This window comes from Borostomias antarcticus (genome assembly GCF_949987555.1).
Source record: "Borostomias antarcticus genome assembly, chromosome: 4".
In the NCBI taxonomy this organism is placed as follows: Eukaryota; Metazoa; Chordata; class Actinopteri; order Stomiiformes; family Stomiidae; genus Borostomias; species Borostomias antarcticus.
This window is the reverse complement of record NC_140237.1, coordinates 30,682,929-30,699,588: the sequence shown is the minus strand read 5'-3', so window position 1 is coordinate 30,699,588 and position 16,660 is coordinate 30,682,929. Positions and strand designations below refer to the sequence as shown.

General features: G+C 44.0%; 1 protein-coding gene across 1 annotated transcript in view; it reads right to left on the bottom strand.

The window, feature by feature from the left end:
* Window positions 1-14,607, bottom strand: part of LOC311307960 (semaphorin-4B-like) — a gene marked incomplete at its 3' end in the record, with an annotated part of 32,694 nt that extends 18,087 nt beyond the window's left edge. Inside the window, exons 1-2 of the mRNA XM_084436859.1 lie at window positions 14,469-14,607; window positions 3,598-3,999 (exon numbers count right to left, since the gene is read on the bottom strand). Of these exons, the coding sequence (XP_084292985.1) occupies window positions 3,598-3,718 (121 nt within the window). The 5' untranslated portion in view covers window positions 3,719-3,999; window positions 14,469-14,607. The remainder of the gene's footprint in view (window positions 1-3,597; window positions 4,000-14,468) is intronic.
* Window positions 14,608-16,660: the final 2,053 nt, after the last annotated feature.

The following is a 16,660-nucleotide window of genomic DNA, read 5'->3' as shown; positions in this document are numbered from 1 at the left end:
TAGATTTCAATGGGCATTGTTCATGGATGTTGCATTAGGGTCAATGCTACAAACATGGTGTAGCGTTATAGGGCAATGGGCATTGTTTATGGGCCTGGTGGTTTCCCAGTCCCATGATCCTCCGGGCTCTCTCTCTGCACTATGAGAATAATGAGAAGCAGGCCAGCGTTCCCACCATAACACCCACAAAACCTCCACTCGTTACACAAGGAAGATTAGTCTGCTCATTAAGAGCAGGGCTTCGAGGGAAGGGAGGCCTTCCAGGAAAAGGGTTAGCAGGAAGGGAGAATACCAAGGGTCCTCTTTTCTGTGGGACTTTACAATCAACAAGGAGTGGATGAGGTTCCCTGCTTTACATGTTGAGCTTCAATGACCGGTTGAATTTACATAGTACACACCATAAGTCACAAATGATTCACTGATGCTTTGGCTCCTCAAAAAGCGGTCCTGTTGTTTGGCCTGGAGTGAAAGCGTTTTGGTGAAGCCTCATAAAGAGTTCCATCTTACTGTGACTGAGATTGCCTCTTTCCTTTAGGCTTTTTTTTATTGAATGTAAGACTTATCACAAGGAAAGTTAATCATTATAAAAACTATAGTGCATGAAATTCAAAAACAAATGTGACTAGGTTGGTTGAGATAGCGGAAGCACCAACTGTAAAGTTTCTTTACAGCTTTTCATTTCACACTTACCTCATTGAAATCCTACACAAAACAGAGAAGAACATTAGTGACTAAGGGCAGTTGGTGGGGTGCAGGCCTCCGCCCATGAATGCATGTCATCAGCATGTACACTGACATTAGGGTAACGATACTTAGAGGCCACTAATGTCAAAAATATACTGTGCATCAACATTGCGGTTTATGAGCAGTTAGGTTTGACACAGCTGGGGTCAGATGAACGGGTGCCTTTTGGCTTTACTCTCTGATGTATCTTATTACCTAGCTAGCTATGACAGGGCCGACAGCAGTAATCTAGCTATCTACGAGTAGAACTAGCTCATTCAAACCAATTGATCTTCACCATCACGCCATGATTAAATTGATCCGGTTCTAATACCCACAAAATAGCTAGTAGCTAACTAGCTAGCGTCTGGGGCCATTCACTTTGCATTTTCTAAATCCAGTCTAAGGCAAAGTTGCATCCACCGGATACAATTTTGGACTAGGCGGGCTCTAGATAGTCCGGAGCCAATCGCTTTACATTTTACCGGTTTAAGGTGATGGTCTGGGGCCAATCGGTGATGGTCTGGGGCCAATCGGATTGCATTTTACCTGTCTAAGGCGGGTCTGTCATCATCAATCCTTCCCCTTCCCAGCATGCTAATTTGTGTCCTAGCTAGTTAGCGTGGTTGACTGCAGTGGACTGATGTAGACTGGGGAATGACGGCTGACTGATCAATGCGAATGCTCAGGTTCAGGCAAGGTAGCAAAATAATTACTAGATACTGTAGACATGTCTATAAAACAAAGCAGGTTTGTTTAACACTAAATTAATGCATACAAACTTGTCAACGGTAGACCCATGCTAAGGGCTTGCCCAGGGCAGGATTCAAACACACCCTCTCTCGCTTGTTGCGAATGGAGGGACTGTTTGTGCTTGGAGGGACTGTTAGTGCTTGGAGGGACTGTTAGTCCTTGGAGGGACTGTTAGTGCTCCTTTGAGGAGTGATTATAATCAACGACTTGCTACGAATACCTGGGACTCACGAGGACACTCTGTCACCCTGTTACAATAGGGCCCATGCTACACCCCTCCATGAAAATCGGCCTGGTCGTTTTTGGGTCACCCTGCTGACAGACTAACAGACAAACTAACACACAGCACCGAAAACATAACCTCTCCCCCATGACTTCGTTGCTAGGCGGGGGTAAAGGTCTCCGAGAATATGATTAATGCTATTTTGAGAAACCCACAATGTCATTGCCATCGTGTCAGGCTGGGCTGAGATTAGCCATAACAGGTTTCAGTAGAGGTGCAAGTTCAGACAGGTAGGCATTACTGTTTACACCTAGGCTAGGGTGATCACACCTCCATATGCACCACTAGTGCACGCGCACCTATCAGGCTTTCTCAAAACAACCAGCTGGATGATGTGGGATTGAGTGTGCATGGCTGCATTAGCATAATCTACTCTTTCTGAGAGAAAAGACAGAAGGGAGATGGCTGCAGCGTTCCTCAGGTAGATAAACTTCTCAAACTTGAAGGTGCTCTGTAGGACTCACTTGGGGGCAGTATCCAATGGATAAAACAGAAGATGGTCCCAGGCAGCTCTTCAAGGTTAAAAAGCCTTTATTTAAGCGGCTATGTCATTATAAAAATGACCAACATGTTTCGGCCCAGCGGCCTTCGTCAGGGGGCCTACTCTATCCTGACTTCAAGCCAATGAGCTAGCTGTCCAAAGATGTCTGCTTTTAGCGATCACAGTTAAAAACACTGACGCTGTTCTGTGGGGGCGCTGCTCTGAAGAGCATTCAGGCGATCTGTCAGTTTACCCGTTAATGCCGGGCTTACACAACAGGATGTTTGGGCCGATTTATCCCCGATTCACCCCTCCCGACAATCGGAGGAGAAATCTGGTCTGGGATGTTGGTCGGTACCGATGTTCGGCCCAGATGATCTTGTAATGTGAGGGGTTTACAGATCCAATCTTAAACCTCCCGATCGGCTCGCAGACCCATCGTGGCCGCCCCGATAATATCAAACATATTTGATATTTAAGATTATTAGGTCACTACTTTACAAGCGAGACAGCGAGACCAGTGGTTCGTTGCTCCCTCGGGCACGATAAGATCCTGTAGTGTGTGATGAGCCGTTATTTTCAAATCTTGTCATGTGTGTATGTTTGAGATTCACGAGAAGAACCTCTGTTAAGATTCTCCTTATATGCGCGATGCAAACCGATTTACAAATCGGTTAGGATTTTAAATATCCTCTAGTGTGAGCCCGCATAAGCCACAGCCAACTCCTGTCTCCATTCTTTCTGCTTCCCCTCATTCATCAAAGATCACGTAACAGCCTAGATCAATCAAGTGACAAAGCTGTTACTGTGCTGTACTAGCTGTACTAGCTTCAGAAAAAAAGCCTGATTCAATGTTACACAAAGGAAGAGCAGTTGAACGTTACTTAGTAATTATACATGATGAGGTCAGGTGGAAGTAGGGCCCTCATCCACAAGGAACCACCGCCTTATTTACCAGCGATGTCATTTGTTTACTTAGCAGACAAATTGGTGTGCTCAGCTAAGCTTTACAGAAAGGCCGTTAGCAGTAAAAGACCAGGCAGACATGTTTGCGGTGTAAAGCGAAAACAACGCTTACGATTATTTGACTACGCTAAAAAGTCCTCAATGCATGATGGGACAATAGCCTGGAGCTGTTACAGTTCACGTGTTTGTACAGCTCTAGCTGAGTCTTTCCAGCAGCACCACTTGTACATAGCGTATGTCACGCTCCGCTATATCACTCCCTAGTCCCTACTTTGTAGTCAAACGGCATTGCGTTGCAAGTTTCAGGTTTTCAGTACAACATTGAGGACAAAGCCAGATGTTTTGAGAAGAGACATTAAGACGAATGCAATTACAGGATCAGGTCACTTACTGTAGGGGAAGCTGATGCGAGGAGTGACATCATCCTCAGTGGCGGTAACCGCTTGGAGGCATCCAACCAATAGCAGCGCAGCGGCCAGGGGGCACGGTCCGGTCGTAGTTAGCGTCCACATGGTTCCTCTTTCCTGACAGCGAGCACACACTGTTTGTATTTCAGGATTCCCTGGAATTCATTAAGCTCCTCTTCAAGTCCAATGCTTGTTTTCTTGCTTGAGGGCAGGGGAGGAGGGCGTCCTTGACTAATGCTCTGCTCCCGATGGCCCTTCCACACTGCTGGGCGGTAGATACGGGAGTCTCTCTCTCTCTGGTCCAAGGGCTGCTCCTGCTGTCATCCACCTGCTCTCTTGCAACCCCGGTCACTGGCCGTTCAGCAACGCTGCATATCCTCTTATATCTGCAGAGAGTAGAACACGGCATCATAATCGGATTCAAGTGCACATCTGAAACATGAAGGGTTTAATTACACAGCTCTGCCTCTCACATTGTGATGTGACTCGCAAAGACATTGCAGTGATCTCTCCGTGGGGGCTGTATAATAGCAGGAACAAATAGATGTTTTGCTTGTTTGAACCAAACAGTGTCATTTTACCACTCAGGGATAGTCTAGCTAATGGGAGCTAATGCCGACACTTGACATGAGCATATATAGCATATCAGGAGAGGTTTTAATTTCAGTTTTTACCGTGAGTGTGAATCCAATTTTTTTTTTTTTTACTACAGGCCACAAAACATTCTTGTAAATAAACAGCCGTCTTGATATCCATGCCCTGTATTTAATTAAGCTGTCATAGACCCTTCATAAGACATCACTGAGAAAATGACATGGGAGTTTGGGCTCTTATTTGTGGTGACACAGCATGGAGATGAAAGCGCCGGCCTGGGCTCTAGACAAGACTGTAATTTATCTCAAAGACTCAGACTGAGCACAGCTGCCTGAGTTTTATTACCCTCGATATGTGAGAGCCAGAATATATAATCTTATCCTCTTGATAAATGTTTAAAAGCTTGTTTCTTTTAAAAACATCTAACATGCCCCATCTGTCCCAACTCTCTCTCTCTCTGCCAGATATATCCGACATCATAAACAACTCAAAGTAGTTTGAGCAGCTAATAAAGGTAAAATGTCTCTGGGACATGTCACACAAAAGACAGGTTAACATTCAGTATTGTCAAATTGACGTGGGTGAACTACATGTATGGCGAGTTCATCTTGTGAAGGTTAGGAAGAAATACTGTGGTAAAAAAATAAAATAAAAGGGAAGTGCCCACAATGTTCTTTTTCTTGTCCTTGTAAGAATCAAATGTAAATCCCTGCCCTGCGGCAGCATAGATCAGCTGCACGAGGCATCTCTCTAAGCTTCCACAGATGTAACCAGGCTTTCAGAGTCAGCGCAGAGCTAGCTAGCACACGGTCTCTGCATGCGAGCTTGCATCACCGCTGCAGCTCCCACAAGGACTCAATTCAAATATTTACAGTCCCAATTAAACTAACCGCAGCTCGAGACACGCAGGAGTCGACAGATCCGGTGAGTCCTGTGAGGGCATTTCAAAAAAAGTAAACAGCCTGGAAAGACTGCCGGAAGCATCCATCCAGAGGAGGATTTATGACATTGTCCCCACTGTCCCCTTGCCTGCTTACTGAGTCTGTCTGACCGGCTCGGTGACTGGCTGACCGGGTGACCGGTCTGTCTGGCTATGGCTGGTTGACAGTCTCAGAGGTACGACACAGGCCGTCTCGTCCCGGGGACAGTCTGGCACGCCGAGCGGGGGGTCACCTCGGTTCACATACCCCGTCACACCCCGGCACCGTCACAGCTGCTTCCGCGATCGACCCGGCGGTCACACCTCGGCCCATGTAAACACTATCGCACCCTCTCTCTCTCTCTCTCTCTCTCTCTCCAGGCAAAGTAAAGTCTACAGCTCTCAAGTGTGTCATCTGGGTCCTGAGCGGTAAGCCAGTGAGTCACCGGGCGCTTTCTCATCAGCCAGCTGTGAGTCCCACTCTCGCCCTCTGAGGCTCTGGGGGATGATGATGGGATCCATGTACCCCCCCCCCCACACCTCCCCCCAGCTCTGTTTGCCCACCAAACCAGCTCTCCCTCTGCGCTTTGCTCACTTTCCTCAGGTTTGAATGAGTTTTTTAAGTCTTGTCTCTTGAGTAACTGATGGGGCTTGAATCAGCCGAATGACCATGTAATGACTTATCATCAACATTCACTGTTTCACAGTAGCACATTTTTTCCTTTCTACAAAATCTAAACACGGTTAAAAATTGTACACTTTCTAAAAGAGAACTCATTCGGTCCACTCACATCAATGAAGCCTATCCTTATCTAGTCATTATCTACTATTATTAATATCAACTAATCATACAAGTCAATTCCAGCCTTCCAGTTAATTGAATGCAACTTTCATCACTTGTGTCAGCTGTATTCTACTTTGAGGCCACAAGCTCAATAATGCTTATTTATAATATAATCCCCCCCTGAGATGTGGCAGACGTGTCAGTATGAGAAGAAGGCCCTGCAGTGGGTTGGGAAACCGTCTGATTGCCCGCAGAGGAGGAAAGGAGAGCTCCCAGCTCACAGGAACGGTCACAGACCTGCTCCCGGGTGACAGTGAGGGGTCCGTTGATGGAACACTGAGTGAATCCCCCCCGGAAATGAGGCTTAGAGGAACTGCCAACTACCAAACTAACTATGGGCAGTAATAAAGTTGTATCTTTCAAGACATCAATAATATAGGTGTCTTGTGTAACTCACTGGATCAAGCATCTTTATAGTAGTAGTATAACTTTATTAATCCTCAGGGGGGGGGGGTTGCACTGTTACAGCAGCAGAGGACAACAAAGTATCACAGATTAGAATAACAATTAACAACAGATATGACCGATGATGAGTTCAACATAACAAGAGTTTTTACAGTATGGAGGACCTCCATACCCCAGTACCCATCTGTTTAGCCAGGAGTGGGCCTTATTGCTTGAGGGAATAGCCTCATTAACCCTTTGACCTTTCCCCTTGAGGTTCCACTATTAATATCTGCATCTGTTGGGCAGAGGAAGTGCGGCAGACTCATTAGGCCATACTCAGACGGGTCAAAGCAAATTCAGTAAAGAGGAATCTGAATGCTAAGCAGGTCGCCTATTGTACTTTGTGTTGACGTCCCTTGAATGTATCTGTTGTACAGTAACAGTGCAATTCCCCCTCAGGGATTAATAAAGTACCTGCCTACTGTACCTATACCTAGTATATCACCATAGAGATAAATGGACTCGGTGGCCCCCTACTCACTCCCTATAATTCATCTCAGCAAAGTGACTCTAATGTCTCAATTAGTCGACTTTTCTGAAGCACGTGTGGATAATGATCAGCTGCTAGGCAGAGCCATGTGATGACACATGGCCCAGCAGAGGCAGGCAGGAAGCCAGATAAGGCACTGCCTTTGTGTCACTCAGCGCAGAATACACTGATCACAGTTCTAAGAGAAAGATAATACAAATAATCAAGATCTGCTCTATTTCCCAGTGAGGTTAGCGGTTTTTACATTAGCGTTTTTTGATATTAACTACTTTAGCAGATTAAATTTTCTTTTGAGATTCAGCTTCATCTCGGGCTTCAGCGGTTTCAATGAAACTATTCAATCGTATTATTAATTAATATATAATAATTCTAAATTCAAAAATCGCTCCCACAACAAACAAAACGACAAACGGGTGTCTAATTGTTTTCATGTGGTAAAATGACCATGTTTGTTGTGGTATCACGGTTTGTTTTCCTATATCTGTAGGCCACAAACTGACTAGTCTCTTTCAAGTCCAGAACCCTCTCCATGAAGATCCGTTTTTGGACGTTCAGTTGGACAGACAGAGCCTCAGCAGGCTAGCATGGAAGCAGCGGGATCCTCGGTCTGGCCTCATAACTCACGCTGCAGTCAGCCTCCCCACTTATCTGTGGAATGGGAGCGCACAGACGAGGTTCTGCGGAGCCACTGTTCCAGGCACAAAAGCAGACTCCTGAATCACTCAGGACCAGGGTAAAAATAAACGGAGACCCCCCCCCCCCTTCCCTGCAGAAGCAGAAGCATGGCTTCCCTAAGCAGGTGAAGCTCATAGTAAATTCATCACAGTACTGTAAGCCGAAGTACTGTAAGCCGAAGGGATCAGACAACCGGGAAGCATGAATCAGCAAAACACGGGGAGGCATCAGTGGATGATGACGACTGAAATGATAATGATGATAATGATGATGATGATACACTGCCTATCAATATCTCATGCACTTGTGTACACATGCCATTACTTCTGTGATGCCAGCGGCTTCCTAATACTTAGGACTCCTCCTAAACTAAGAGCGTGAAACGCTGACGAAGGCCGGAGAGCTGAAACAGCAGACAAACAAATTGTCTGTTGTATATATGAATTAAAAGCAGTTAAAACCTATTTGAGAGTGCAGATTTCACCCCTTTTTGTTATATGTATGCTCTAGAATCCCCACCCGTCAAGAGTTGAAGACTTGTGGGGTGAGGGAGCCATATATCCTCTTTGCTACTCCTAAACTTACTCAAACAAAACTTTGAATGGCCACGGCCAAGCAAAGGTGATCAGAATTTCCTCTCCCAGGAAGTCAAAGCTTTAAATATGGAATTTGCTGGGCTACATCTACAGTAGGTTCTGTATGTCAGTATAGGTCAACATGTAGTTTAGAATGTATGTAATGCCAGAAAACAATCTCCAGGATATCCTCTCAATCTCAATGCCCTTCTAGTTACAACTGCAGCTGCCAACATCATCATCTATAAAAAAAACAAAAAAAAAACATGTATATACAGTAGGCCCAAGAAAATTATTTTCCATCAGAATATCAGTTTCACAAACAATATAAGAAAATATGGTAGGATTCCATAAGATGGTAAATGGTAAATGGACTGCACTTATATAGCGCTTTTCCACCTTAGCGGCACTCAAAACGTTTTACAATGGCCTCTCATTCACTCATTCACCCATTCACACACACATTCACACACCAATGGCGGTAGCTGCCATGCAAGGTGCTAACCTGCTCATTGGGAGCAATTTGGGGTTAGGTGTCTTGCTCAAGGACACTTCGACATGTGGACAGTCGGAGCTGGGATTCGAACCACTGACCCTTAATAAGAGGTCTTCTTTAAGTGTGATTACAAGTGAGACTGCAATGAAAGTAGACATTAAGGATAAACTCTGGAAGTGACTGTAGCTCTAAGTAGAGGGGGAAACTAACAATACTGCACATTGAAATTGGAAAAAATGGTTTGAATTCAAGTTGCAAAACAACAAACGTTCAGCAGTCATAACCACTGAAAATACTGAAGAATGTTTCTTTTCTTCAGTCCATAATTTGAGTTTTGCCCTCCAGATACGACTGTTGCACAGCAGTTTCCATATCAACACATGATAGACAGGTTTAAACTCTGGGTGAAAACTTTTCTACAGAATTCAAAATGGGCCTTTATAACAGAGAACGGCTGCTAAAATTCTGATTCAGGAAGCCTGCAGGGGTAATGACCTTGAAAGACATGTCATGAAAACACGAAAAACTGGGCTTGCTGGATTGCTGACCAGTTCTTTCTAAGAAGGTAGACCTCCTTTGATGTACTGTAGCCAACCAGCATTGACACACAGCACCTTTCATAGCTTTGGACAATAGCACATGCTAAAGGAACATGCTAAATCGATTGAACAGTATAGTTTTCAGCCATGTGCATGGGCTATAGGCCTACGGAAAGACAGTTGCACATATACTGTATGCCAGGAGTCCTGCTAAAAAGCTTTAAGAATGTTTCTATGACTTCCTAAATTAATGAGAACAAAATATCACAGCCCAGTTTCTGGCAATACGACTGCAATGGCATTGGCTCAAAACATGTCAGGTACCAGTTGATCCTGACATCTGACAATACACACTGTGAAACTAGTTCTACATGATCAAATCCTGGATGGCATTTCTCAGAGAAACAGGGGCCACTGCTTCGCAGGGGACTCATCCTTTACCTTTGTGCATTTCCTATTCTGATGCTAATATGGTGCTAGGAGGGGCATGGGATGAGTCCTAATTGGCTTGCTATGAACACCACCAATTAGCATATACTTGTGGTAATGGGTTAAATTTGTTTCCAGGGAATACTCCATACCCTGCAATATGAGGTAGCAATTATAAGTCAAACCTCGTCTTTACATTGTTATCTTTCTTCATTTGATTGGCATACCCCTTGCTATGAGCGGCATGGTGGCATGGTACTTAGCACTGTCACCTCATAGCAAGAAGGTCCTGAGTTCGATTCTTGCCAAGGACGCTGTTAGCATTGGTTGTCAGGTCTCCTGGTTTGCATGTTCTCCCCATGTTCGCAAGGGTTTCCCCCATACAAACCCATACAAAAAACATGCAGAAGAACAGATCACTGGAGCTATCTGTCCTGACGAACACATTACATTACAGTTATTTATCTGACACTTTTATCCAAAGACGAACAGGAGCACTTGGATTGGTCCCTGGGCTACTGTCTGCTCCCGGCAGCCCTTGGGGGAAGGACAATGGGATGGGTTAAGAGCAGAAGAAGCATTTCATCAGCGAACCTAATGTGTGTGTGTGTGTTTCCTGTGTCACCCATTACACTACGCATGAGTCCACTGCATGCCATATGACAAATGTAAGTATTCTTCTTCTTGTTCTACTTCTTCTTGCTAGACACAATCCTTGCCAAAACTCAACGTTGAATCAATGATAGACTGCTCAATACCTCAATGACTTCTATCTCAATTATGAATCATGGGGAGAGGGAACATTCAAATCCCTTTAACATGAGAGTACACTGTACAGCCATGAGAGTACACCGTACAGCCATGAGAGTACATACACAGTAGAGCCCAGCTTTAGGCCTAGTGTTCTCTGAGTCTGTGGTAATCTCTCAGTAATTATCATTTCAAACGTGTCAGAGAAGCAGGACTGGTAGAGGAGATAAGTGCTTGAAGGAGAGCTCGGGTCACCTCTCCTACTCTGATATTGAGTTGCCCTTGCCTCAAATTATTCAAGCCTGACGGAGAATAGTAGGTTATCATTTCTGGTAAAACGTTGCAAGGCGTCGATAATGAGTCTGTATGTGCCACTCAGAATGGGCGTTACCACAGTCTCAACCGCGGCATTGAGGCCGTAACAATGGGTAGCATGGTGGATCTCTGACTAGAACAATAGTGTATTATCGTATTTATGCCCTGCTTTATGGGGAAACAAATGTTTTATTGCCCATTGTAATTTATCTTATGTGACAGTGGAATTGAAAATAGATTACACTAATCTCCCATTGTTTACTGTGAGTCACTCAGTTGAGAAGCCCCCAAGGGTTTAAGCCTGATGACCCAGAGAATGATAATACACATGGATTTACCAAAAGGGAAATACGTGTGATAAGAGCCAATGACCCTGTCTGTGTTCATGATCAAACAATATACTCAGTGGAATTTCTATTTCTATTTCCTTAGATTCCACAGAATGTAATTTGCTCCTGGTTGAAAACTGTTTCTGAGATACAGGAACTCAAGTTATTCCCCTGGCATTCAAGTTAGCTCACATCTTTACAACTTGGATATCTGGAGAAAAATTCCTAAAAGCTGCATTCTGCAAGCCTGACAGTGGGGTGGGGTGATAATGTCACTAGTGTCCATGTGGAAACAAAGCTATGTCGTGTCAGAGGAGCTTCAGAGCCCACCGAACCACACAATGTGGTCTTCTTCTGAGATCAGCATTAGCGTCACTGTTACTTCGGTAATTACACAATCCACTAGACTGGCCGAGATGGTGGGCTGTTCTCATGAATTATACATGAAGTTGGGGAGCACAATTAATCCCTATGGCTAAACCGTTTGAGGACTCATTTCTTTACACGACTAGACAAGCAGATCCAGAGGATTTAGGGAGGGGGGGGTGTCAGATGACTCTATTTGCTAAACCTCTTGTCCCTGCTCTGCACAGGCCTTCAGTGTTTGACATGGTTTACTACTAAGATGCAATAAATGATATAAGTATTCAGCCACAAACTCTTTACATTACTCATTTGAAGTGCTATCCTGACAGGAGTTGTCAAGTAGTTCTTTGTCAGTAAAGGCAGATGGCCATTTACACTCAGAAAACATACTGTATGTCTATTTCAAAGCCCAGCTGATACTCCTCTACTTTGTTTACTGTCAGGTAAGGGTTTGGTGTTGTTGCTAGCGGTCACAATCAATGAAGGAAGTCATGTCAACACTGGCCTCACCTCTGGTATTGATCATGCTGGAAGAGGCTGTGGTTAGGGATAGGGGTAGTAGGTCAACTGTCACACAGATGGTGAATGTCTTAATATGACCGACTTGATATGATAGATGTAAAGACTTTTCTGAGAAATCAGTCAGTATAAGAAAAAACCTTTCTATGCTGTGGACAACTCGTGGCTAGGTAAATGCCATATGGCTTTTCAAAACTGTATGAAGTCTTTGATTGTTGCATGTGTCATCTCCAGACAGATGAGTGATGTATATAGCCATGAGGTAGCCAAAGCCTTTCTTTCATTTCACCGTCAATATGGATCTATTTTGTTATTTCCTTTCCAGTAGTAAATGCCTGCACCTCAGGGCACAAAATACAATAGGTTTCTTTATCACTGTAACTGAAATATCAGACACAGTTATCAGAAGAAGCTTCAAGAAAGAAAAAAAACAGTCCAGGCGCGTAAGAATCTGTTTTTAATTTACTTCTGGCAGCACCCGGAGTATTTTTTTCCCCTCAACATTTCTCCCAAAAAAGGAGGGGTAATGGAAAGGACAGTCACTTCACATTGGGGATTTCGCACTGATGACTTGTTACCTAATATATTATTTTCGACTATGGGTGGCCTTTGTGCAAGTCGGAGCAGAGGCCCTTTTTTCAGAGGGAGATGGGAACGAATGGAAAGCAGTAGGGATGAGGATGGAACTGAGATTAGAGAAAATAAATGTCATCACTATAGTCCCTGCAGAGACAGAACCTGCATTCAACGCACCCCCCGGCCCACTATAGAAACCCCAGCAGGACACAGCCAACCAGTCAGGACCAGTGACTCCTGCTGACTGTGAATGCCCCCAAACTGGTCTGCTCCCATAGCCCTGAGCAGACAGCGCAGAGACAGTAGCCCCCCTACGGTGAACTCAAATGCTAACCATTGCCTTGCAAAAGTGCACGATGTAAATCTTAGCCAGTCAAACTGTACATTTTCAGATGCGAGTGAACTGTGAAGCACCGCTACACTATCGAGTGTCATATTCCCCTTGCAAAGAAACGGACAAAAAACAGGTGCCATGTTGTTTCTGGCATTTGAATGTAGTGACAGATATGAAACTCAGATTTTCTTCATTTTATTTGACTTCTCTAAGCGTTCCTTCAGCCAACAGGCCTTGAATTCAAAGCAATGGCTGATTCCCACATTTAGACATTGTATGGGAAAACTGTGATGGGCCTCTCTGTCCCCTAAGACCAAGTTCACAAAGTTCCCATCACTGCATGCTGTACAAGCCTTCTCCCTCCAGGCCCATGGTTAACCTTTAGGGTTAGGAGTGGCTGAGTCACCCCTCCCCCACGCTGCCTGACCCCCTACGCTTGCCACGGTCTCTCCACATGTTGACCATTGGTCTGAAGTTGTTACAAGAGGGTGGGGTGTGATTGTGAAGTGTGTGTGTGTGTGTGTGTGTGTGTGTGTGTGTGTGTGTGTGTGTGTGTGTGTGTGTGTGTGTGTGTGTGTGTGTGTGTGTGTGAGCACATGTTATACAGTGTATGTGTGGACAGAGACTAAACATTGTGTGTTTAAACAGAGAAGAATCTGTGTTATCTTTAAAGTGTATGAGATGTTATCTCAGGTTGGTGCCACTTTCTGCAAAGGTGCTCAGGAGTGTAGTGGTGACTAAAGAAGTGGGTATACTCTGACTAAAGAAGTGGGTATACTCTGACTAAAGAAGTGGGTATACTCTGACTAAAGAAGTGGTAGAAATGTTACAGTTTTTACATTAGTGGTGTTTAAAGAAGTGGGTATATTGTGGGTCCATGGATAAAGAAACTCCATATATCCTCCACCACACCACTGCTGGTGCTTACAGTGATTAAAGGGCGAGAGTTTGTCCAAAGCGCTCTTTATTCTAGACCTACGGTACAGGTCAAATGGCCAAACATTTTAATCTGCTGAAACTATTTGTTTCTGCAACAACAATTTGCATTGAAATGCATGTTGCCTTTGATGGTCTGATGGTCTACCCAGTTACACTGGATGCAAATGACAACTGCTTTCCCAGATCAGAACCCCCCAAAAAACAGTGAAACAAGTCAATCAGCACAGACTGGCTGTTCCTGTGCCTCTCCCCCCAATCACACCTACACCCATGGAGCCGCAACCACTATCATCTCACAAAAGACAGGACACAGGCTACTTACTTACGAATGTTACTATAGCCTACTATGTACAACCAGCAAGTCTTTCATCTCAGTTTACAAAAATATCATCAAGAGGAAGCAATGACAAATAGCTACATAATCGTTCAACATTTATATCGTTTATTTATTTATTCTCAAGGAGGTTGAACTAACGACCACCTCAGATGTCCACTCTCAGCGCAGAGCGCGCACGTAAACACGCACTCCGTTAGTCAGTCCGGTTTTGCATTAGGTCACCACACAGCGCTGAGGTCAGTTCTTATTTTGTATCCGTTGGTAAGACCCATTAAGACCATTACGCCAATAAAACACTGATTAAGACTTTAGTTCACCGGTAAAGCTAAAACGAATTGGCCAGTGAAGAAGGTGAATATAGCTACAAAGAAAACAGACCTACCCTGAAATCCAAGCACTGGAAAAACGACCCGAGTGGTAGTCCGTAGCCTGCTGTTTAAAACATCAATATCCCGTTGTCCGATGAGAAATTTGGCAAAAAGCAGCACGTAGAAGTTCAGCAGCCCATGCCTGAATAGTCCTACTACACACTACGGCTGGCCACTTTCAAGTCTGACTGCAAACTTTGGTCCCTCCCATCTCGCCTCGGCTACATGAGCATCAAACCTGCGTCATCGAAGAATAAATAATAATAAACCAAGAAGAAGCCCCACATGACACGACTACGTTGTACTACAGGGATAGCTAACACATAATGGCCGACAATGTAGGTAACATCTCAGTAATTATCTACTCTACTGATTTATGAACTATTTAGCCCATGTTTAGTGCACTGTAAACGCTCCTAGCCAATAGAAAACGTTTTCCAGAAGCTTGCTCGCTCGATCGTCTCGTTACAGCTCACCTATTTCGGACCCTGGGTTAACGTGTTTTCTGCTTCCTTCTGGAAAATGTAGGATTGGGGATCAATGTCCACCCCCTTGCTTTCTGTAAAGCGCATTGTGTTGCGCTATACAAATACAGTTTGATTTGATTTGATTTGATTTTGGATGCATTAAACCATTCTCCAGTGTTGCATAGTAGATTTAATCTATTTACATCCATTCAATAATAGCTTTACCAATCCTAACAATCATCACATATCACAAAAAAAAAAGATTCTGCTAGCGTTCTGTGGGCTATATTTTGAGAGAAGTGCACTCCATTGTTTCAGGGATCAGCCTGTCTCGCACGGAGACAATAGGGGACAGTAGAGAGCATCCATCACAAAGAGCATTACAAGAGATTATGAACAAAACCACTGACTGGAACATAACTGGACTTGTTATGTTATGTTGTTATGTACCAGGGAAAGGGAATAGAGGACTTTGTTCATTAAGTATTTCTTGAAGTGTTGGACCAAAAATAACAGTCAGGCCTCTCAAGTCCGTCCTGGAGGCTCACTGAACTATCACCTCTACCAGAAAACTATCACCGTCCAGACTGAATGTAGGGGCATTCATTTCAAACTAATTTACACTTGTTTTACTAGACAGGTCATTCAAATTACAAGGCACACATGGAGCACAAAGCCAAACAACAAAACTGGAATGGAAAAGATAATAGTAGCAATTAGTCCCGTGTCACCCCCTTTTCCATGACATGCAGCAGAGAGAAATTGCCAAATACGTTGCCTGTGACCTCTGAAATGTGTGATGACAATAATAAGCCATTCCCAAAAGGCTTCCGGCTTTTTTGATATCCGACTCTGACAGAATTTGAATATATTTATCTGAAAAGTTGTCATTTGGTGTCTGATTTGTCTGAGATGGAGCAGAGGCCAGCTTCTCACCAAGGAGTGATCTGAGATTGGTGGGGTGATGGTGACAGGGCCTCTCTGAGCATGTCCTCTGGAGGAAGACACAGACCAAATCAAAGTTTCTCTCCTTTATCTGCCGAGGCCGCAGCAATCCCCTAAATTGAATCATGGATTACTTATAGAAAGATTATAAGCATCAAGCTTCTGCAAAAGTCAGGCTTCCAACAACAGGGGGTGTTGAGCTACTCAGGGGGATTCATTCTTTCTTGTGGAATTTTCCTCACTATTCTATATACAGGATGTGTAGATTCAAGATTCAAGATCAGTTTTTTTGGCCATGGTACACACATACTAGGAATTTGACTAGGGTTAAGGCATACAATTATGCAGACGACATAGGACAGGGTGCAGGACAGGACAGTTCCTTACTGTAGCCTGAATCAAGTTATATGTATTTGCCAAAAGAAGAACATTATCAATTCGTAGTGCATCTGTAGTCCATCACTTAGAGTTGTTTTCTCATTAATAGGCTGTCATATTATGTGAGGTCAGGTTTGACTGCAATTCTTAACATTCATTATTCAACTGGTTCAAAGTGTGCAAAAACTGCTTTCATCCTTAATTGCTAACGAAATATGTACAATGCCTTCCTTTCAGTCAGACTAGTTAGACAAATAAAATCATTTAACTTATGTTAAGATTCAAAGTCAAAGTGCCAAGTACAGTAGATACTCCCCAATGTTAGTTCTCACAAATGGATGTTTTATAGCCTATTTCCAAGATTAAAACAAGATCTTGAGCTGCCACTGTGCATTGGGAAGTACTTTGTTATACAG